This window comes from Pipistrellus hanaki (genome assembly GCF_964339955.1).
Source record: "Pipistrellus hanaki genome assembly, chromosome: 1".
Taxonomy (NCBI): domain Eukaryota; kingdom Metazoa; phylum Chordata; class Mammalia; order Chiroptera; family Vespertilionidae; genus Pipistrellus; species Pipistrellus hanaki.
Window position 1 is genome coordinate 104,605,802 of NC_140503.1, and position 25,152 is coordinate 104,630,953.

The 25,152-nt window shown below is 36.8% G+C and overlaps 1 protein-coding gene across 13 annotated transcripts in view; it reads left to right on the plus strand.

The window, feature by feature from the left end:
- The window catches only part of MYO9A (myosin IXA), a 410,239-nt gene that overhangs the window by 178,400 nt on the left and 206,687 nt on the right, over window positions 1–25,152 (plus strand). For all 13 annotated transcript variants that reach the window (XM_084897620.1, XM_084897626.1, XM_084897629.1 and 10 more), the window contains 2 exons: window positions 2,881–2,997; window positions 6,749–6,883. In XM_084897620.1, the coding sequence (XP_084753746.1) occupies window positions 2,881–2,997; window positions 6,749–6,883 (252 nt within the window). The remainder of the gene's footprint in view (window positions 1–2,880; window positions 2,998–6,748; window positions 6,884–25,152) is intronic.

Genomic DNA, 25,152 nt, shown 5'->3' on the forward strand with positions numbered 1-25,152 from the left:
AGAATTCTAGGGCAAAATTCCTTTTTCTCTCAGAACTTGTAAACATTTTCCAATTATTTTCAAGTTGATAGTGTTAAAGATATAGGATTTGATACCTCTCTTCTCTTTGGTAGTGGTTTTTATGTAGCAGTAAATTTTTTTTTGGTCTAGAAACTTGAAGTTTTTTTTCTTTTTAACTGAAATTTAGAAATTCAGCCATAATCTGTATGATCTCTATACAGCAAATGTATAAGCAGTAGTCTAAGAGTCACGACCCACAGGTTGAGAACCGCTGCTATAGAGCCTAAGATCCTCGGAAAACACAGATCTTTACAGTACAATTCGTTAACAGTAGAAAAATTACAGTTATGAAGTAGCAATGAAATAATTTTATGGTTGGGGGTCACCACAACATGAGGAACTGTATTAAAGGGTCATAGCATTAGAAAGGTAGAGAACCACTGGAATAAGTAGAGAATAAGTAGAGAATTTGGTATTGGAAGATGGTCCAGCTGTTAATCATTACTCTTTACTTCCTCTAAACTTCAGAACTGAATATAAATGTGTACCTGAATATATCGGGTCTAGTAATAATTAATGTCGTTTTTAAACATTCGTTTAAAATCTTGCTTGGCGTTGACTTGTATTGACATAACCTTCAAACATGTGGTATCTACAGATTGTGTGAAGTGCAATTAACAAGTTTTGCTTGAAAAAGTTTGTGTTTGGTTTGGTTTTTGTTGCAAAACTAGGGCTAAGAAGATGGCAGATGAAGAGCATATTCGGCACTGCATGCTTTACGAGTTCCAATTAGGAAGAAAAGCAAGTGAGGCTGCAAAAAACATCTGTAGTGCTCTTGGTCAAGATGCAGTTAGCGCCAGAAAATGCCAGCGTTGGTTTGAGAAATTTTGCGAGGGAAATTTTTCGTTAGATGACAAGAGTGGTCGAGGCCGTGTGTCCAATTTTGATCAAGAAGCTCTTCAAGCTCTTTTGGTGCAAAATCTTCAAATTACCCAACAAGAGCTTGTGACAACTTTAAATGGTTCACAAAAAAACAATTTCCAATCAATTGCGTGCACTTGGCAAAGTCCAAAAGTTTGGAAAATGGGTTCCTCATGAGTTGACCGACAACAACCGTAATCAAAGAGTCACAATTTGCAGTTCGCTCCTCTCTCGTCAAAACCGTTTGCCGTTTTTAGAGCAAATTGTTACCGGAGATGAAGAATGGGTGCTGTATGTTAATTTGAAAAGGCGGCCTCAATGGTTGGACAAAAATGAGGCTCCGCAGCCCACGCCAAAACCTGACTTGCATGCGAAAAAAGTGATGTTGTGTGTTTGGTGGAATTTTAAAGGAATTCTTCATTATGAACTTTTACCATCTAACCAAACCATTACAAGTGCCCAATTGGAAAGGTTAGCCCAAGCTTTAAGAGAAAAAGAACCCGCGCTGATTAATCGGAAGGGCGTAATTCTTCACCACGATAACGCACGACCGCATACTGCAAGAATCACTGCTGAAAATCTGCGCCAGTTGGAATGGGAAGTTCTCCCTCAACCTGCATATTCTCCTGATATTGCCCCTTCCGATTACCATTTGTTTCGTTCTTTGCAAAACTTTCTTCTTGGAAAAAAATTTAATAATGAAGAATGCCTCAAAAATGCATTGACCGAATTTTTTGCATCAAAATCACAAGAATTTTACAACAGAGGGATTAAAATGCTTCCTTAGCGTTGGGCACAAGTAGTAGAAAACAACGGCAACTATAATATATTGTTGATTAAATTTTGTTGTATTGTTTAAATAAATTCGATTTAAAAATATTAGAAAACGACATTAATTATTACTAGACCTAATACAAGTTTCAAAATAAGTCACTAGGTGATAAATATATAAATGATTGTATTTTAAGTGCTAAGACTTAAGATTATCTAAGACATATGTCCCCCCACTTTAAGTTGTAGTACTTTTTTTTATTTAAGAAATGTTTTTATTTTATTTTACTTTTTGAGAGAGAGAGAGAGAGAGAGAGAGAAGGGGAGAGGGATAGAGAAATAGAAGCATTGATGAGAGAGAAGCATCATCAATTGGCTTTCTCCTATACACCCCATAATGGGGATGGAGCCTGCAACCCAGGCATATGCCCTGACCTTAACTAGAATCAGTCATCTCTTGGTTCACGGGTTGATGCTCAACCACTGAGCCACACTGGCTGGGCGGTTGTAGTACTTTTAAAATGTTGAATTTTCTTTAACTAGTAGAATTTGTGTTTTAGAACAATTTCAGATTTACAAAAAAATTGAGCAGTTGGTCTACAGTTTCCATAAACTGGGGCAAGTTTGAAATGAGGTAAAATAAATTGCATAACTCTGTAATGAAAGAATTGTTACTCCGTGTAGGGATGGAGAAATTCTAGAACTTACTATTGATTACAAGCTGAAGATAACCAGGAATATAGTTGTAGTGGTATTATGGTTATGTTTTAAGAATCTGACTGGGACTCTACACATAACTGATGGCCTTTTTGCTAACAGATTTATTGCTTTCCACTTTAGATGGCAAGGTTAATTTGTTTGTAAACTTCCTATTTTACCATCTTTACCAGGTGAAATAGATATACCTTAATTTTCAGTAAAACTGTCTTGAACTGAATAACCTACATTTTTTCTGATTTTTCCAGTTTTAGCCTAGATTCTTTGAGTTGGACTAAGTCAATGAATGTATATAGAAAATTTATAGCCTATTATAATTAGAAGGTATTTATATTGAGAGAAAACTTAATTTTGAATTCATGATAGTAAGCTTTTTTTATTTAGTGAGAACAAAACATACTTTGTTATAATATCTTAGTTAGATTATTGCCAATTTCACTTTTATTCCTAACCCTCTCTCTCTTTTTTCAGGCTGTGACAGTGAGGAATTCCATGGCTAAGTCTTTATATAGTGCCCTATTTGACTGGATAGTTTTTCGGATTAATCATGCACTTCTGAATAGTAAACATTTGGAGCAAAATACCAAGGTATACATATATAAATTATATATTTTTTCTAGAAAATGGTTTTAATAAACTGGTTAATATATTAAACTTAAAAAGACAGAGTTATGTAAGAGTCATCTTTTTATCTCTATTCCCTGCTGTTTTCTTCCTTATTTCTGTTTTTATTATTCTGCTTAGAGGAGCTGTTAACCTGTGTCTTTTTTCTTATGTACTTACATTCCTATAAATGTGCATATAGAGTTGCTTTTAAACATAAAAATACAATTATACAATTGTCATTGTAAGAAATGTCCTAATTTGTTGTGGATTTCTATGAGCTAATTTGAGCCAAACTGACGACATATGCTGGAGAGCAGCAAGATCTCAAGTACTGTGGAGAAGAATATTTTTGCAGTTTCTTTTATGCAATTGAAATTAGGAGGAAACTAAGGAAGATTACCTAAAGGTGGGAGGAGGCAACAGAATAGTTAAAATTATGTGCTGTCTTGAGAGTTAATACCCACTTCGAGGGTTATTACTTCTGGTTTTTCAAAGGTGTGTTAACGTAGATAGACTGAAACAGTGGACATGGCTGGCTTAAAGCTTTTCACCAAAGAGGTTGTAGGCCTGGGACATGACTACCCACAATGAACTGCCTCGTTAGGAATTTATGAGTAGATCACCCTGTGAGGTTACTTTCCACAGAACCCCCCTTTTTGTCCACATTATCTGTATTGCTTCTATGTGTGTTGTTTTTTAAAACTTAGTATGTCTTGAAATATAGCTATACCTCATTATTTTATTTTAAGAGTCTCATGCTCTACCGACTGAGCTAGCCGGGCGAGATTCATTATTTTATTTTAATTGAATGTATTATGGTGACATTGGTTAATAAAATTATATAGATTTCAGGTGTGCAATTCTATAATACATTCTCTGTGTATTTATTGTGTTTACCACCACACATCAAGTCCCCTTCCATTACCATTTATCCCCCCCTTTACCCTCTTTAACCTCCCCTAGCCTTCTTTTTTTTTGGTAATCACCATAGTGTTGTCTGCATCATGAATTTATTTTTTGTGACAAATATTAAATATTTGCCATATTTATATGTTAATAGTTTTTATTAATTCCTTCACCTTTTTAACCTGGTCCCTAACCCCCCCCACCCTCTGAGAATTGTCAATCTGTTCTCTCTACCAATGTGTATCTCATTTTTATCAACTTTGTAAATATATAGTTTGGATGTGTAACATAAATTCTCCCATTTAAAATATATTAAATTTTTTATTGTTAAATAATAATGTAACAAATATTCTTTGTATACATTTGTCTAGGACAAAATCCTCAAAATAAATTGCTGGATTCAAGGATATGTATGTTTAAAATTTTGGTAGATGCTGCTAAATTGCTTTAAAAAAAACAAAAACCTGCACTTGCACCAGTAGTGCATAAAAGTGCCCATTTCCCTGCTAACACCTTTAGTCACATTGGATATTCTCAGAATTTTCATTAGGCTAATCTGACAAGGAAGACTAATCTATTTTGTTACCAATGTTTTTAATGATAGATGAAAATTGAGTATCTTATATTTTCTCTGTTTTATTTCTTTTCTTTATTTTTTCTATTTTTGTTGTTTATTTTATCTTTTTGTTATTCCTTTTTAGGATTCATTGTGTATTATATATGAGACTTTTAGTTTGATGTACATTGCAAACATTTTCTCTCTAAAGATTTATGTTGTGGTTTTTGAAGTTTTAAATTTTTGTGTAGTTCTGTCATTCTTTTCTTTTATTGTCCTGGACCTTATTTATTTATTTATTTATTTATTTATTTATTTATTTTACATTGGAAGTCCTCTTCCAGCCCAAATTATAAAATATTTATTCTCAAACATTTAGAATATAGTTTTTTATATTCAGATCTTTTTTTCCAATTGGAATTTACTTTTAATTTGATAGACTTTAGAAATTTAATTTTAATAATTTCATATTCATTTTCTAACACTTTTATGGGATGAATAGTTTACCTTTATAGGTTGATTAGAAATGTCATCTTTAATCCTCTTTCTCAGGGAGATCAGGTGTATTGTCCCTGTCCCTGTAATGTACTGAGGCAGAAGGACAGGGCGCCAGCCCCCTTTGGGTCATGTCTTTGGTGCCGGTGGCTTCCAGTCTGCAGGTTCTATCCTCAAGCTTGGGGACACAGGGAAAAGAAAAAAGAAATGCCACCTGTATTATTTAATTTGATTATTATAAGTATAATATTGCTTTTATATGAACTTTTCATGCTTTATGTTAGCCCACAGAATATTAATTTTAATTATAATCTAACTTACCAAATTAACTTATTTTTGAAGGTCATTATTTTCGTAAGGGCTTAGAATTTAGTCAACAGAATTAATCAAACAAAATACTTTTATTTTGGGGGGTGGAGGGGACAGTAGGAAGTAGATCTGAATTTTATTGATTTAGGTACTTATGGAAAACAAAATATTCTTAATGGAAATTTTAAAAATATCTCTCACTATCACTCATTACATCATTTTGCCTAGTATCTCTCTGTCTTTGGTGGAAAAAAATTATTTTCATTTAACCAAAGTTGCCATACAACTGTATTTCAAGAATGAGGTGGAGTGGTGAAAAGAAAGTATGTATTGGGGGTATTAGAATTAAATCCCTATCATCAATAGTAAGTAGTTAGAAGATAATTTCTACAAGTGAAATATCAAGAAATAGAAAAATAAGCATTTGTATACTATATTATACTATGCTATGCTATGCTATGCTATGCTAGTCTATACAAACACTATACTATTCTATACCAAACAGTTCAGTGATTTGAGAATTGTTGATATTAGGGTGCAGAAATTTATGAAGATTATATTGTTGTGTTTTGTTGTAATCCTTTTAGAACTATTTAACATTATAATCGTTGAACAATTTTCTTTTTTTAATCCTCAACCAGTGATATTTTTCCTATTGACTTTTAGATAGAGTGGAAGGGAGAGGGAGAGACAGAGAGAAACATCAATGAGATTGGTTGACACATCATCAATTGGTTGCCTCCCGCATGCCCCTGACCAGGGACCATGTTCCTAACCACGGCTGGGAGTTTGCAACTGAGGTATGTGCTCTGACTGGAATTGAGCCTGGGACCCTTCAGTCTGCAGGCTGATGCTCTATCCACTGAGCCAAACCAGCTAGGGCTACAATTTTTTGTTTTTTTTAATAAAAATTTTTAACTTCAAGAAACCACATATTCTAATATTCAGTTTTATTTCTAGCTTGTACAAGGCTGATTAAACATCTTTGTTAGCTTGTTTTTTAAAGCAGGATTCTATTGGATTATGGAAGTCAAAGTAGAAAAAATTGCATGGCCCTCTTGGTATAAAAACAAGGCATAGCCAGTAGCTGACCTAGTAGTACTTAAGTAACTTAATTCCCATAGCCTGTTATTTCCATCCCATTGTCACTTGGAATTGAGGAATTCCTGAGGTTGAGAAAACTGGCCAGCGTCCCTGCTTTGTACATTTCTTTAGAATAATCAGTGGGTTATGTTGTTTAAAATTTTGGATAATAAAAGAATAATTAGGATAAAAAGAAAAAGATGAAACTAAAGAGAACTAAAGTGTTTTTTATTTGTGGTATAATGTGGTTGAACATTGGCCCCCAAAACCTACTCTCCAGTGCTGAAAAAAAAACTTTGAGGATTTTGTTTCTTATTATAAATACTATTTATGAAATAAATTTGAACATCAATTTTTAATCATAATTTTTTTCCTGCTTTGTAGACTTTATCCATTGGTGTTCTTGATATTTTTGGCTTTGAAGATTATGAAAATAATAGCTTTGAACAGTTCTGCATTAATTTTGCTAATGAACGTTTACAACACTACTTTAATCAGCATATCTTTAAACTGGAACAGGTAAGTACTAAGTGCATATATGCTTGTTCCCCTGCAACTCCTACATTCCCCACCTTCACATACACACATATAAATTTTTGATTCATAGTCATGATAAGCATTTAAAAAATATTTTTATTAACGAAAGAGAGAGAGAAAGAGAGAGATACAAAAGATGAGAGAGAATCATTGATTGGCTGCCTCCTATAGGTCCCACAGTGGTGGAGCCTGCCACCCGAGAGCATGTGCCCTGACTAGGAATCAAACTATGACCCCCTGGTTTATAGTTTTAATACTCAACCGCTAAGCCACGATGGCTGGGCCATGATAAGCATTTTAAATCTTACATTTCAATACAGAAAATGTAGTCTTCATATTAATGTAAGTAAATAACATGTCAGACCATAGGTTGTAAGATATATTATGCAGGGTTTTGTTGTTTTTTAATAGGACCCAAATAGATTCAGTAATATGTCTTTGAAAGCACCTTTGAATGAAAATTGGGTGTGTTTCGCCAAGACCTGTTTGGCTCAGTAGATAGAGCGTCGGCCTGCGGACTGAAAGGTCCCAGGTTCGATTCCGGTCAAGAGCATATACCTTGGTTACGGGCACATCCCCAGTAGGGGTGGTGCAAGAGGCAGCTGATCAATTATTCTCTCTTATTGATGTTTCTAACTCTCTGTCCTTCTCTCTTCCTCTCTGTAAAAAATCAATAAAATATATTTTTAAAAAAAAATTGGGTGGGTTTGTTTTGAGTTTCTATCTGTTACTGATTTTTTCTTTTTCTTTTTAAAAAAATTAATAAATATCGTTCAGATTATTACAATTGCTCCTCTTTTTCCCCCATAACTCCCCTCCACCCAGTTCCCACCCCATCCTCTGTTCTTAATCCCCACTACTGTCCTCATTCATAAGTATACGATTTTTATCCAGTCTCTTCTGGTACCCCCAGATCCCTTTCCACCTGAGAATTGTCAGTCCACTCCCTTTCTACGTCCCTGATTCTATTATATTCACCAGTTTATTCTGTTCATCAGATTTTTTATTTACTTGATTTTTAGATTCACTTGTTGGTAGATAATATATTTGTTGTTCATAATTTTTATTTTTAACTTTTTCTTCTTCCTCTTCTTAAAGAATACCTTTTAGCATTTCATATAATACTGGTTTAGCTTTTTCTTATTTGTGAAGCTCTTTATCTGCCCTTCAATTATGAATGATAGCTTTACTGGGTAGAGTAATCTTGGTTCTAGGTTCTTGCTATTTATCAGTTTGAATATTTCTTGCCACTCCTGTCTGGCCTGCATAGTTTCTGTTGAGAAATCAGCTGACAATCATATGGTTGCTCTCTTTCTGTTTTTCTCTTGCTGCTTTTAATATTCTCTCTTTGTCTTTTTCTCTTGGCATTTTAATTATGATGTGCCTTGGTGTGGTCCTCTTTGGATTTCTTTTATTTGGGGTTTTCTGAGCTTTCTGGACTCATAGGTCTATTTCTTTCAACAAGTGGGAGAAGTTTTCGGTCACTATTTCTTTAAATAGGTTTTTAGTATCTTGTTCTCTCTCTTCTCCTGGCACCCCCATAATTATTATGTTGGTATGCTTGAAGTTGTCCCAGAGGCTTCTTACACTATCTTCATATTTTTGGATTCTTTTTTCTTTTTTCTTTCCCTGTTGCATGTTTTTTGCTTCTTTGTATTTCAAATCTTTGACTTGATTCTTGAGATCCTCTAGTCTGCTGTTAGATCTCTGCATAATATTTTTTATTTCAGTTACTGTATGTTTAATTTCTAGTTGATCCTTTTTCATATCCTTGAGAGTCTCGCTAAATTTATTGGCCTTTTCTAGAAAATTTTTGAAAAAACTTATAACTGTGGTTTTGAAGTCCATATCCAGTCATTTGCTTTCTTCCATTTCTTTCATTTGTGATATGTTTGTCTCTGCATTTTGGCTGCTTCTCTGAGTTGATAGAGTGACTTTGTGTGCTAGGTGTCCTATAGAGCCCAGAGGGTCGACCTCCTCAGTTACCTTAGGTGGACACTCTTGGTGTATCCCTTTGTGGGCTGTGTGCACAATCTTGTTGTAGTTAAGCCTTGATTGTTGTTGGTATCACTGGGAAGAATTGATCTCTAAGCCAGTTGGCTGTGAGGATTAACTGTGTTTATGCTGGGAGAACTTCTGTGCTGGAGATACCGTTATGCAAGAAGACTTGCAAAAGCCTCTGTGCTCAGCTTGAATGGAGCAGAGACTCAGGGCGGAGAATCATTGGTTTTCTGTCACCCCTGCCCTAATTGGCCCCTGTGTCACACTGTCCCGTGGTGATCGTTGTAAGCACCTCTTTGAGAAAGTCGCCCTCGAGTTCCACCCACTGCCAGACAGTCCAGCTTCTCCCCAAATGAGTCTGGATCCTCAGAGTATCACCTGGAACTGGAGTTCAGTGCAGTCGAGAGCTTTTTTCCCGCTTGAGAAAGCCAGCCACACGCTCAGTTGCCCGTTCTTTCCACACGTGAGCCTTGGTACCTCTGCCTTCCGCAGCTCTTCTGAGTCTCAGTGTGCTTTTCTCTTTCCTGACAGTCCAGTTTCTGAGTCTGGGTCCCCAGAGTCTCACCCGGAACTGTAGTTCAGCAATGTTGGGAGCTTTGGTCTCCCTCCAAAATGAGAAAGCCAGCCATGCACTGTGCGCGCATGCATCTCAATACCTCTGCCTCCTGCAGCTCCTCTGAATCTTAGTGTGCTTTTCTCTTTCCTTCTAGTTGTAGAATTTGCACTCAGCCACCTTCCTGTGGTTCTGGATGATGTCCATTTTGTCTCTTAGTTGTAGTTTTGAAATTGTTGTGGAAGGCAGCAGTTTAGATGTTTACCTATGCCACTATCTTGGTTTCTCTGTTATTGATTTTTAATTAGTTACATGGGCTTGGTCGCATGCTAAGTAGGCTTGATTGATTGCTTTGGTCTCTTAGTTCCAGATATAGGAGCTATTAATGGACTCTTGAATTAACTCATAGTGCGGATATAAGGAAACAGGAAAATATATAGAGAAAAAAATGGGTAACTATATATATCCTGTGAGTTGCTCACATTGACTTAGTGTAGGAAGAATGAACCATCAATTTCCATAAGAATTCTTAGGTTAAATGCACAAAAAAAATGTGGGGTCTTCCTCCAAGCCAAGTTTGAGATCAGTAACAAGTTGAGATTGTAGCATTTTTCTTTTTTTCATTTTATGTATGAGGACATAAGGAGAAGCAGGAATTTTATTTGACTTAAGGGAATAGTGAAGAAATGAAATAAACACCCCTGTCTGGGTAGTTCAGTTGGTTAGATCATATCATCCCAATACACCAAGGTTTTGAGTTCATTCCTTCCCCCCCAGCCTCTCTCTCTCAATTTCTCTCTTTTTTTCTCTCCCACCCTTTCTCTCCCTCTCTGTTTCTCCCTTCCCTCTTCCCTCTTTCAAATTAGTAATTTAAAATAATGAAATGAACAGAAATACCACAACTGGTCTATAAAAGAGGGAAATTTTTTTTTTTTTATCATAGGGTTTGTTGCTTTCTGTCCTACCTATATTTTGCTTAAAGGGTTATAAGGACTGATTAACAGTTGCACAAGCAACATTGGTGTGGTCATTTTGAATGCTTGAAGTTCTTAAACACATTACTTTTTAGTTAGACTCTTCAATAGAGCTATTAAAAGATAGTATTGACTGACAATAAGATGTCAGTGTAGTAAACTCCTGTACTTGCCACCTCCCACAATGACATCAAAATTACAATTAAAATACAGAATAACCATCATTCAGAACCGCTGCTGGCTGAATGGAAGTACTACAACTAGAGAAGTAAAGAAGAAAGCACACTGAGACTGGTAGGAGGTGCAGAGACTTGGAATGGGAAGGTCTGACTCCTATGTGTGCCACTTTTTTAATCTGTAGAGGCTGCCCAGAGGAGCATGTGGTTCTAGCCCCACACCAATACCCCAATCCAGGATCCCAGAGCTGGGAAAAGAAATTCCTATGGGCAGTAAGAACTTTGGCTGTAAAAACCAGTGTGGATTGGGGTTTGTGACACAGAGGCTGCTGGAGACCCAGCTGTACCTCTTAAAAATCTAGCACTACGAATTGAACTTAAAATGTCCCGCTTCCTCTAAGTTCCAGCACCAGGAACTATAGTTCAGCGACGTTGGGACACAAACACATACGAAGCGGAACTGGATTTTCTGGCATGGGGTAGGAATTTGAGGGTAGCTATCTCCCAGATTGAGGGGGAGGTCCCAGCATTGTTCCTATGCTGGGACCTCCCCCATCCCAGGGCTGACTGGTAGCCATTTTTGTTAGCTCACTCTGGTGATTCACAAAGACCCCGCCTCATCCAATTTCCAACCCTACCCAAGCTGTGTGCAGTGCCTATGATTGGCCTGTTTTTGTTCAGGCTAAAATCTCTTAAACAAACTGCAGCTGGGTCAGGGATCACCAAACCTATCAATAAAAGGCCCAAGACCTAGTACCAGCACCAGTACCACCCTGCCTTACTTCATAGCTGGGCCTTATCTGGGCATTTCCAAACCTCATACAAAGAGAAGGAACCTGCGGATCTCTCTGTAGCTCCTGCTGGGTGGTCTCAGGCAATGACTTACTTTGTATCTCCCTAGAATTCCAACAGCGAGGGTACTACCCAATGGTCAGTGTGAGAGCATACCAGATTACAACTCTTCACATCCATAAGACACACTCAAGGGGCAGAATAAATAAACACCAAAGCCCCATTGAAGCAAGTCTCCTGCACAACAGTTCTCCCACTGTAGTTGCAGCTAGTCTTCATAGCCAATTGGCCTGGAGGTCAGTTCCTCCAAGTGACAACAACAGTAATCAAGGCTCAACTACAAAAAGAATGTGCTCAGGTGACTGGGGAGGCTAAGCCACTGGGCCCTTTAGAATACCTACTATACAAGGCCACTTTACCAACTCAAGAAGACATAACAGCTCTACCCAGTACATAGAAACAAACACAGGGAAGCAGCCAAAATGCAGAGACAAAGAAACATGTCACAAATGAGAGAAATGGAAGAAAGCAAACTATTGGATATAGAGTTCAAAACCATAGTTATAAGGTTACTAAAGAATCTTCTAGAAATCTCCAGAAAAATGGAAAAGTATCATTCAGAAATTAAGCATACACTGATTAAAATAAAGAATAATATACAGGGATTCAACCGAAGAGTAGTGGATTCTGAGAATCAAATCAACAATTTGAAATATGAGGAAGCAAGAAACACCCAACCAAAAGAGCAAAAGAAAAAAGAATCCAAAAATATGAAGATAGTGTAAGGAACCTCTGGGACAACTTCAAGCTTACCAGCATTCACATTATGGGGGTGCTAGAAGAAAAGAAAGAGCAAGATATTGAAAACTTCCTCTACCTAGTGAAAGAAATAGACTTACAAGTCCAGGAAGCACAGAGAGTCTCAAATAAGAGGAACCCAAAGAGGACCACATTATAATTAAAATGCCAAGGGCAAAAGATAAAGATAGAATCTTAAAAGCAGCAAGACAAAAGCAGTTAGTTACATACAAGGGAATGCCCATGCAACTGTCAGCTGAATTCTCAACAGAAAACATGCAGGCCAGAAAGGAGTGGCATGAAATATTCAAAGTGGTGGATAACAAGGACCTACAACCAAGAAAACTCTACCCAGCAAAGCTATTATTTAGAATGGTAGGTCAGATAAAGGGCTTCACAGACAAGAAAAAGCTAAGGGAGTTCACCACCACCAAACCTGTATTACATGAAATTTTGAAGGGTATTCTTTAAGAAGAGAAAAAAGAAGAAAAAGAGAAGGTTCAAAAATATGAACAACAAAATGGCAAGAAATACATACCTATCAACAATCCTATCTAATAAAGAGGAAATATACTAAATGACCATCACACTCTCACAAAGATGGCGGTGCCCAAGCCAATAAGGAGGGGATATGCTAATTGCCTGTCACACCCTCAAAGATGACAGTGCCCACAGCGGCAAGATGGCAGTAACCAGTCCCCTCAGCCCCCCTACCAGGCAGGTCCAAGCTGCTCCGTGTGCCTGCCTCTGGAGTCTCCCAGTCCCCTCAGCCCCCAGCCACCTAGGGCCATCCCGAGGCACAGGCAAGCCTCTGATGACAGTTGCCCAGTCACCTAGTGTGCCTGAGGCTCATGTAACCAGGGCCGGCAGAGGCCCTGTGGACAGTGGCAGCAGCGGAGGTGTGATAGCGGCATTGCCTTCTCCTGATCATCCCTGAGGGCTCCCAGATTGTGAGAGGGGGCAGACCAGGCTGAGGGACCCGTATTCCAGTGCATGAATTTTCATTACACCGGGCCTCTAGTTGAATATAAAAATCAAATAGATAAGAAATGTAACGAACAGAATAAACTGGTGAATAAAATGAAATCAGAGGCATGGAAATGGAACAAACTGATGATGCTCAGAAGTAAGGATGGTAGGCGGAGGGGCGGGAAGAAATTAAACAAATGTCTTATATACATATATGCATTACCTATAGACACAGACAATAAAGTGGCAAAGGCTTGGGGCTTGGCGGACACCTTGCATGGAGGGGGGCATTAAGGGGAAAAAAGAGGTACATCTATAATAATCTTAATAATAAATATTTTTTAAAGATGATGGTATTATTATTACACCCTGGCTGATGTTTCTCAGTGGTTAGAGTGCCGGCCTGCCCATTGAAAAGTGGTGGGTTTGATTCCCAGTCAAGGGCACGTACATGGGTTGGCATATTTGATCCGTGGCCCTGGTCCTGGTCCAGGCATATGTGGGAGAGGGGTCTTTCTCCCTTCCCCTTCCCCTCTCCCTCCCCCTCCCCCTCTCCTTCTCCCTCCCTTCTCTCCTCCTCCCCCTCCCCTCTTCCCCCTCTTCCCCTCTCTCCCTTTCTATCTTTATCTCTGTCTCTTTCTCTTTCTCCTTCTCCCCCCCACCCTTTCTACTCTCTAAAAATCAATGGAGAAAATATTCTCAGGTGAGGATTAACAACAAGAACAAAAAAGGATAGTATTGCTTGCTATAATAATAGCTAGCATTATGTAGTGCCTACTATTTCTTAGGCAAGTCCTAATATTTTTATTCTAGTTTTACAGGTGATGCCTAAATCAATTATTCAATCCTTAAGACTGGTTCCATAATTTTTGCTTTTAATCAGAAGCTGAGCTGGGATTGGTCTCTTAACAGTCCAGTGTTCTTTTAACTAGATTATGCCAAATTAGTATTTTTATCTTTTGCAAATGGGTATATGTGTTGGGGGAGCAAAGGATTGCATTTAGTTGATGTGTTCTGTACTTTAAAAAGCAAAGCACCACTTGCCCTGTGGATCTAAACAGAAGTTTTGTGCTGGCTGGCGTGGCTCATTGGTTAGCATCAGCCTATGAGCCTGGAGGTTATGGATTGATTCCTGGGAATCAATTCAGGGAACATGTCCAGGTTGTGAGCTCGATCCCCAGTGTGGGGCATGCAGAAGGCATCTGATTAATGATTCTCTCTCATCATTGATGTTTCTCTCTCTCTCCCTTCTTCTCTGCAAGCAATAAAAAAATTACATATCTATTTAAAAAGAGAAAACAAAAGACGACTGGTTAAGTTATTTTTGAAGACTGGTTAAATTATTTTTGAAGAAGACATTTATTTTGTTATTGTGAACTGAAATTATTCTTACCTTTTTTAGAGAAGTCTAGATTAGACCTGGAGGAGTCACAAAAAATGCCTTACCTAAAAACGTCTATAAAAAGAAAACCTTAGAGTTCATGGAAAATGTGTTCATAACTACTTGGGAGTTGGTGATTCTCATTGATTTGCTACTCTGAGTATCATAAGTTTTGGGTAATATGTTAGAACTATAGATCAGAAGACTTAGATTCTAAGGCATATCTCTATTTTCTTAAAAGTCTCAGTATTCTCTTCTGTAATTTATGATGTAATGTAATTTTGTTTCAATGTTACTTCTGGAAAGTTTAGAAACCTTATACCTATTTGCTATCTCATCTATTTTATTCTTTCTCTCCTCAAGTTTTTCTTTTAAAATGGATTTGCTGGGATTATATTTATCAGTGGTATCTGGTATGAGATGGGTACCCAGTGATTATTTGTTAAATTCAATTGAATACAAATCAGTTAAGTAGATACAATTTTTTAAAATGGAGCTAGAAATAGAAAAGTATAAAATATTATTTGGGAGAAAACATCTTGAAAATCTTGATTATGGATGTTCACCTTTACATTTTGTTTAAAACTAGTACATAGGCACAGAGGATGTAGTAATTCTCATGTAGGATAGTAAATGCTATAGTTAGATATAAGGTAAAGTAGTGATATAAAGGATGAAGTTGATTAGAACTTCCTGAGGGTCTGCAAAGATTTCCCAGGGATGATTCTGGAACATAGTTTTGAATGGAAGGTTGAGTTTACCAGATTGTCAATGGAAAAAAGATATTTTAAACTAAGGTAACAATCCCTTAAAACTTTGATATAAAATGACATAGGCTTTTGATGAACTGAATCAATATAGCTAAAATATAGGGTATAAAGAATGCAGGCAGAAAGAAAGGTAAGTTTGATGAAATAGCCTAAGTTCAGATAGTTGTGAGCCTTATATATTGTGAAGAGAAATTTAGAATTTTAGAGAATGAGGAGACATTTGAAATATATTTAGTGGAGGATTTGAATTGGAACTATGGGAGATAGACTGAAGAGAGATGAACTAGAAGAAAGGACGTCATATATAAGCCACAGTATGAGCCAGTTGAAGTAGTGTAGGTGAGTTATTGAGTCCTGAATCAGAGTTTTAGTAGAGAAAATATGGAATAAGAGACAGAACAAAGATGTTTCTGTGGTTCAAAATATATTTCAAATCATTTTGTGTCATTTGTAATAGTGCTCTCTTCCTATTCTCTTTACTTCCTCAGAATTGTCCTTTAGGTCATTGATTCACCAATAAATTGAAAAATAATTGTGTCAGGTACTGTGCTAAGCATTGAAAATTGAAAATTTAGAGTGCCAGGGATCTTATTTGAGGATTTCATAATCTGGTGAGTTTTTCTTCTGTCTATCCCTCTTCTCGGGATGTCAAATTAGATATTTTTCACTAAACTTGCCTTGAGGAACACCTGAAAAAACTGAACAAAGTATATTTGAAGGCATTGAAATACCTTCAAATCAGTAAAATTTTACTGTGCTTAGATCTGTAAGAAAGAAACCCAGAGAGATGAGCCCATTATTTATGGACTTGTCTATTATGATAAAGGGCTGCTGATTCAGAAAGAGTCCAGCTTGAAGTGTGAGATACTTAACAGATTCAAGAGCAGGGAGGAGCTCCCTGGTAACCTCCACAAGTTGAGACTCTTGATAGTTAAAACAACTTTATGTTTTTATGTACACTTATCAGATGACAGGGGAAAAAAAAACATTTTCAGAACCGACATATAAGCAATACAAAATTTGTATCTATAACTATTAAAGAAATTGAATATGTAATTAAAAATTTTTTCATAAAGAACACTATAAGCCAAGATGGTTTCACTGGTAAATGCTACCAACACAAAAGAAGATTGGTTTGACATAAATAGTTATGTGAAATAGAAAAAAAGGGACAATTAAATGTATTTTAGGGAGCCAGGACAACATTGATACCTAAATCTTTCAAGGATATTAGAAGTGAAAATTGCTTGGCCTGTGTGGCTAAAGTTTATTGGAACATTGTCCCATACACCAAAATGTTGTGGGTTCAATTCCTAGTCAGGGCACATACCTAGGTTGCGTATTCAAGTCCCTGGCAGAGCTGCGTGTGAGAGGCAGCCTATCAATATTTCTTACATTAATATTTCTCTCTGTCTCTAAAATCAACACACATATCCTCAGGTGAAGATTTAAAAAATAAATTTAAGGTCAGTATCACTGGTAAACATAGATTCCAAAAGTTTAGACAAAATTAGTAAATTAAATTCAGCAAGATATATAAAAAAGCATCAGAACCAAGTGAAGTTCTTTTCCAGTGTGAGTTAACATGTAATCACCAATCAATGTAATTCATCTGTTAAAAAAATGAAGGAAAAAACCTCATGATGATCTCAATAGAAATATAAAAAGCATTTGATAAAATTATATATGTAAAAAAACAAAACAAAACCTTAGCAAACTAGGTATAGAAGGGAACTTTCTGATAAAGGGCATTCTCAAAAAACTTTCAGGTAATATAGTTAATTGAAACAAACTGAATCCTTTCCCTCTAAGATTGAGAACAAGGAAGAATGTTTCCTCTGAGTTTTTATCCTAAACACTAGAGGCCTGAGGGATCTGGCTGAAACCGGCTTTCTGAAATCCCCCAAGGGGTCTCGGATTGCGAGAGGTTGCAAATCAGGCCTAGGGACCCTACCTGTGCACTATCAGGGCCTAGGAGAGATATGGGCTAGCTGGGGAAGGACTGCAGGAGGGCTCCAGGGCATGTCCGGTCCATCTTGCTCAGTCCTGATTGAGCAGATTCCAGCAGCAAGCTAACCTAACAGTTGTAGCATTTACCCACTGATAGTAAGTGCACATCATAGCCACTGGTCAATCGGTCGACTGTCTGTCCCTGATGGTTAGTGCACATCATAGTGAGCAGTTGAGTGACCTTAGCATATCATTAGCATATTATACATTAAAAAAAAATTTTATCAGATTATTACAAATGTTCTTCCCCCCCCCCCTCCATTGCTCTCCTCAACCAGGTTCCCACCCCACCCTCTGCCCTTTTCCCACCCCCCCATTGTTCTCATCCATAGGTGCACAGTTTTTGTTCAGTCTCTTCCCGCACCTCCCACCTTCCCTTTCCCCGGAGAATCATCACTTCACTCCCCTCCCATACCTCTGATTCTATTATATTCAACAGTTAATATTGTTCATCAGATTTTTTAAATTCTCTTGGTTTTTAGATTCACTTGTTGATAGTTACATATTTGTTGTTCATAATTTTTATCTTTATTTTCTTCCTCTTCCTAAAGAACCCTCTTTAGTAATTCATATAATTCTGGTTTGGTGGTGATGAACTCCTTGAGCTTTTTTTTTTATTTGTGAAGCTCTTTATCTGTCCTTCGATTCTGAGTGATAGCTTTGCTGGGTAGAGTAATTTTGGCTGTAGGTTCTTGCCATTCCCGTCTGGCCTGCATGGTTTCTGTTGAGAAATCAGCTGACAATCGTATAGGTGCTCCTTTATAGGTAACTACCTGCTTTGCTCTTGCTGCTTTTAATATTCTCTCTTTGTCTTTTGCTTTTGGCATTTTAATTATGATGTGTCTTGGTGTGGTCCTCTTTGGATTCCTTTTGTTTGGGGTTCTGTGCGCTTCCTGGACTTGTAAGTCTATTTCTTTCACCAGGTAGGGGAAGTTTTCTGTCACTATTTCTTCCAATATGTTTTCGGCATCTTGCTCTCTTTATTCTTCTGGGACCCCCATAATTCTGATGTTGGTTCGCTTGAAGTTGTCCCAGAGGTTTCTTACACTATCTTCAACTTTCTGGATTCTCTTCTCTTCTTGCTTCTGCGAGGGAGTATCCTCTGGCTCTTTGTGTTCCAAATCTTTGACTTGATTCTTGCGATCTTCCAGTCTGTTTTTAGGACTCTGTATAATATTTTTATTTCAGACAATGTATTCTTTATTTCTAGTTGATCCCTTTTCATATCCTCATAGGTCTCATTTATTTTTTCGGCCTTTTCTAGAAAATTCTTGAAAAACCTTATAACTGTGGTTTTGAACTCAATGTCCATTCTTTTACTTTCCTCCATTTCATTCCTTTTTGTCCTGCCTCTTCTCTGCATTTTAGCTGCTTCCCTGATTTGATAGAATAGTTTTGTGTGCTAGGTGTCCTGGCAGAACCCAGTAGCACAGCCTTCCCAGTTATCTGAAGTGGACAGTCTTGGTGCAGTCCTTTGTGGGCTGTGTGTGCAGTCTTGTTGTTAAGCCTTGCTTGTTGTTGGTATCACTAGCTTATTATACTTTGATTGGTTGAACGGCCAACTGGTCAACCGGACACTTAACATATTAGGCTTTTATTATATAGGAGAATAGACATGTGATGACACCCAACTGAGCAGTGAACATGGAAAAGATTTCATACTTTATTAGTCATCAGGGAAATAAAAATTAAAACCACAATGAGATACCCCTTAGCATTCACCAGAATGATTAAAATGAAAAAAAACACACAAAAAACTGATAATACAAGTATTAGATAAATACTGTGGATGAGGAAGTCCCCTGTACTAGTGGTGGGTGCATAAATCGGTACAACTATTTTAGAAAGTTTATTTTGGCACAATCTGCTAAAGTTATACTGGTGTAGTTTATAAGCCTGTGTTTTCATACTTAGAATGCATATAAGTTCACACTGAAGGTTTTGTATAGAAATATTCAAAATAGCATTTTTAATGACCAAACATTGGAAGTAACTATAATGTCTATCAAAAGTGCAAATGGGGGAATACATTGCATGTAAATATTTACAGCATTGGTTCTCAAAAGTTTTGTTCTTCTCTTAACCCTACTGGTAACATCAGCATTTCCAAGGAACTTGTTAGAAATGCAACTATTGGACTCCTCCCTGTACTTCAGAAATTCTGGGTCCCAGTGATCTTTGTTTTATTTTATATTTTTGTTAATCCTTATCCAAGGATATTTTTCCATTGATTTTTAGAGAGAGTGGAAGGGAGGGGGAAAGACAGAGGGAGAGAAAGAAAAATAGATTGGTTGCCTCATGCATGTGCCCTTATCAACCTGCGACACTTCAGTTCTCAGGCCTAAGCTCTATCCACTGAGCAAAACCAGCTAGGGCAACAGTCTGTGTTTTAATAAGCTCTCCATGTGATTCTGTTGTACATAAACTTTTTTTTTTTTTTTTAATTAATGGACTATTAATGCATGAATTCGTGCGCCTTGAAAAGAATTGAGAACCATGGGCTGTGAGGCTGTAGTGGGCACAGCAGCGGCGGGTCTCAGCTCATCCTATTTGCCCCCACCTTGCCCCTCTCATTGCAGCCCCCTGTCTGCCATCAGTTCCATTCCCACTGCCACCATTTCCACGTGCTGACGGCATCGGCCCCGCTTGCATTTGCTGACAGTGTGGATCCATTGGGGCAGGGGCCAGCAGCAGGTGTGAGTGGGGCTGGAGTCATTATTGGGTGTGAGTGGTGGCTGTGGTGCTGGTAGCAGGTGAGAGTGGGGCCATCACTGGCAGTGGGTGCAAGAGGTGGCTGCTGGCCTTGATTGTCCCGCAGGAACAGGGAGAGGTGGAGAAGCCCTGAAGGACGATAGGAGCAGGCAGCTGCTGCTTGCACCCGCTGACAGTGCCAAGTTATCTGGGCCAGCGTTGACACTGGCAGCAGGTGTGAGCAGTGGCTCCCGTGCCGGCAGTGGGTGCAAGTGAGACTGGGGCCAGCAACAAGTGCTAGTGTTGGGCGCAACCACAGCACACAGGAATAAAAAATTTTTAGTAACCACCAGAGGCTCACCCCAATGACAGTGACTGGTGGCCCCCCTTCTTCTGGCACCCCCTTTCACCTGTCACACCATCCCACTGTGGCTGATGTCAGCCATGTTCTGCACTCTTCTGCCTGATGCTGACCCCTGCTGGTCAGCGCATGTCATAGCGACTGGTTGTTGGGTTTTTCTGTTCTGCCGTTCGGTCTATTTGCATATTAGGATTTTGTATATATAGATTGTTAGAAAGAGAAAGGAAGGGAGGGAAGGAGAGGAAAGAGAGAGAGAGTCAGAGAGGCATCAATTTGTTGTTCCACTTCATGCATTCATTGGTTGTTTCTTGTATGTGTCCTGACAAGGGATTAAACCCGCCCATAACCTTAGTGTATCAGGATGATGCTCTAATTGAGCTACCTGGCCAGGGCTGCACATTCAAGTTTGAGAATTAATGCTCTATAGCAGATTTTGGTGTACTTTTCCTGTAAAGGACCAGCTAAGTATTTCTTAGGTTTTTTGGTCTATATGGTCCCAACTTTGCTGTTATATTCAGGAAGCAGCCATAGGTAATGTATAAATGAGCAAATGTGTTCAGCAACCTCTGCCCTACAGCAGTTAAAATGAATTAATCCTATGGTATGGATGTGTCTCTGAAACATAATGCTGAGTAAAAAAAAAAAAAAAAAAAAAAAAAAAAAGCCAGATAAAAAGAATATGTATTGTATGATTTTATTTACATAATATTTTTAAAGAGGTGAGTCTTGTCAATGGTATCAGAAGTTAAGATAATAGTTAAGGGGCAAGATTCTTCATCTTTGGAAAAAGGGGATGAGTTGGGATTTTGGACCACTAGAGCTGTCTATAAAAGTTCATATGTTCATATTATGTTAGTACACTTGTTAACCATCCCATAAAAAAGAAGAATCAGGGGAAAAAACTTTATTAGCACCACTTGTTAAAAAAAAAATTTTTTTTTTAAATACTTTATTTTTAAATTACAGTTGACCTGTAATTTTATTAATTTCAGGTGTACAACATAGTAATTGGACATTTTAAAAAATTAATCCATCTTTTATTTTCTGGCAAACATATAATATAAACAAAGCTATCTTGATTGCTATAGATAGTTATATACACTCCTTTTTTGCTTTATACAAATTGTAAACAGGGATAAAATTCTTGGCTTAACATATATTTCAGAAATTCAACATACCGTACTTTTTGAGTTAGGACAAAGGAAAACTTAAGAAATTTCCATGAGATTATCATTATACAGCAAAAACTAAATTAGTATATCTGCTTTTAAGTTAACATCTGCCATTTTTTAAAGACTTCCATTTTACGTTACAGCTAAAATGATTTTTTATGTGAAGTTTTATGAACGAATAGAAGCTAACAAATGTTTATAACCATATGGACTAACCTATATAATAAAAGCCTAATCTGCAAATCGACCAAACAGTGGAACAACCTGTGGAATGACTGATCACTATGACATGCACTGATCACCACGGGGAAGATGCTCAGCACAGGAGCTGCCCCTAGCCTGCAGGCCCCAGCGGGAGGCCTCCCAAATGGCCCTGCGGGTGGCCCTATAGATTGGCCCTGATCACTGGCCAGGCCTAGGGGCCCTAACCGTTCATGAATTTCATGCACTGTGCCTCTAGTTTAAAAAGAATAAAAATAGAAATAAACATATAATCACGAAAATGCCCCTTGTTAGAAAAAAAAAAAAATAAATAAACTACCATTAAGGTATTTCCCAATACTTTAAATATAGATGAATTTATAACAACTAAGTTTCATGATACCTTGTTTTATTACTTCTGAATGCTTATCTTTTAATTTTAAAGTAATGATTACTTCAAAATAAAAGCCAAGGTGTTTAGTATTTTATAATTTCATTATTTTGTATATTACAGACCTACAAGAAAACTCAGATTATGGATTACAAAACAGTTAGCCTTCAGCATATATTTTGTCTGACAGGCAAAATGATTTTTAACTTCTTAAAATAGACTATCTTCATGTAGTACTTATTTGATCTAGTTGACCATCTTCCCACATCATCACCTGCTAGGCACATGAGATTAATACCACATTTTTAATATTATAAACCCCATATTTAACTATAAATTTGTTACATTTAGAAAGCAAAAATTCAAATGTTATATACTTTATGCTAAATGTTACTAGTTATTTCTAATTGGGGAAAAATAAATTCAACCAAAAAGGTCTCATTTACATAATATTTCCTTGCATATAAAATTATCAGACCCAATTGTATAGATGAGTACTATTTTCCTAAAAGAAATATTGTTACATGTAACCTGAAATCCGAGTTAGGTAAATCACACCAAAAAGCATTATTTATTGATTTTTACTATAAAGTCTTGTCTCCCAAAGAGAAGCTTTTGACTTTATCCATACATGTAATCATTCTCAAATGCTTGTTTCAGTTAAGGAAAGATGACCTTAAAAGGCTAACAAAATAACAAAAAAAGAGTTTCTTTTAATTCTAGAGAATGAAGGAAAAAAGAAAGAAAGAAAGAAAGATCTTATAAGACAAATTTGAAAAAAGGAAAGATTTTAAGTAAATTTATCCTTGGACCTTTTACATTGCTACTCGTTCAATTTGTACAAGTTAAATAATAAGAGAAGTCCCAAACTGTTCCTTAGTGTAAAAATCTGCAAGGTAAGAAAAGCAGCTAGGCAATGAAAGAGAAAACACAACAAAGATGTAAAAATGTGTAGTTATGAAAATAATCAAGAAATTATGGTATTAATTCCATTCTGAAGTTTAAGAAACAGCAAGTAGTAATATGAATTATAAATTATTAATCTGTTGGATCTTTTCATTTTTAATATTTTTGTTTCATATTTTTAAATTACACAAAAATAAAAAGCTAACCTGTAATTCTTTAGGTTCAAAACTGTTAGGGAACACTTATTTACCTTTGAATTTGTGCCATCTCTTAAAGCTTAACATCTGATTTTTTTTTTATTAAGGTATAATATTATATATGTACATATCTTACCATTTCCCCCAACCCCCCACTCCCATACATGCCCGCAACCCCAGAGTTTTACGTCCATTGGTTATGCTTATATGCATGCACACAATTCTTTCGATTGATCTCTTATCTCCCCCACCTCTCGCTAACTTTCCCGCTGTAATTTGGCATTTTGTTTGATGCTTTACTGTCTCGGTATCTATCATTTTGTTCAACAGTTTATAATGTTCTTTATTATCCATAAATGAGTGAGATCATGTGGTATTTTCTTTCATTGACTAGATTATTTCACTTAGCATGATGTTTTCCAATTTTATCCAGGTTGCTGCAAATGGTAAGAATTCCTTTTTTAATGGCAGCATAGTATTCCATTGTGTAGATGTACCATAGTTTTTTGATCCAGTCATCTGCTGACGGACACCTAAGCTGTTTCCAAATCTTAGCTATTGTAAATTGTGCTACTATGAACATAGGAGTGCATATATCCTTTCTTATTGGTGTTTCCAGTTTCTTAGGATATATTCCTAGAAGTGGGATTACTGGGTCAAATGGGAATTCCATTTTCAGTTTTTTGAGGAAACTCCATACTGTTCTCCACATGTCTACATTCCCACCAGCAGTGCACGAGTGTTCCTTTTTCTCTGCATCTCTCGGATAATTAGTGACTTTGAGCATGTTTTCGTGTGCCTCTTGGCCTTCCTTCTGTCTTCTTTTGAAAATATTCCATTTATATCCATTGCCCATTTTTTAATTGGATCATTCATTTTCCTTTTATTTAGTTGTATAAGCTGTCTATTGATGTTGGAGATTAAACCTTTATCACTGATAACATTTGCAAATATGTTCTCCCATACAGCGGGCTTTCTTGTTGATTTATTGATGGTTTCTTTTGCTGTGAAAAGCTTTTTATTTTGATGTAGTCCCATTTGTTTATTTTCTCTTTAGCTTCCATTGCCCTAGGGGCAATGTCAGTGAAGAAGTTCTTTTGGCATATGTCTGAGATTTTGCTGCCTGTGGATGCCTCTAGTATTTTTATGGTTTCCCGTCTTATGTATCCATTTTGAGTTTATTTTTGTGTATGGTGTTAGTTGCTGATCTAGTTTGATTTTTTTTCTGCATGTATCTGTCCAATTTTCCCAACACCATTTATTGAAGAGACTGTCTTAACTCCGTTGTATGTTCATGCCTCTTTTGTCAAATATTAATTGAACTTATTGATTTGGGTTGATATCTGAATTTTCTATTCTATTCCATTGATCTATATGTCTGTTCATGTGCCAGTACCAGACTGTTTTGAGGACAGTGGCTTTGTAATATAGCTTGAAATCTGGTATTGAGATCGCTCCTACTTTATTCTTCTTTCTCAGGATTGCTGTGGCTATTTGGGGTCTTTTTTTTATTCAAGATGAATTTTTGGAGAGTTCTTTCTAGGTCTGTGAAATATACTATTGGTATTTTAATTGGGAGTACATTGAATCTATAGATTGCTTTGGGTAGTATGGACATTTTAATGATGATTCTACCAGTCTATGAACATGGTATGTTCTTCGATCTTTTTACATCTTCCTCTATTTCTTTTTTATTTTATTTATTTATTTATTTATTTATTTTTTCAGTGTCCTGTAGTTTTCCGCGTATAGGTCTTTTACCTCCTTAGTTAAGTTTATACCTAGGTATCTTAATTTTTTTTTTTTTGGTCTCTCTGTAAGTTCACAATTGATATATAAAAATGCCATAGATTTCTTGGCATTAATTTTGTATTCTGCTACATTGCCAAATTTATTTATTAAGTGTAT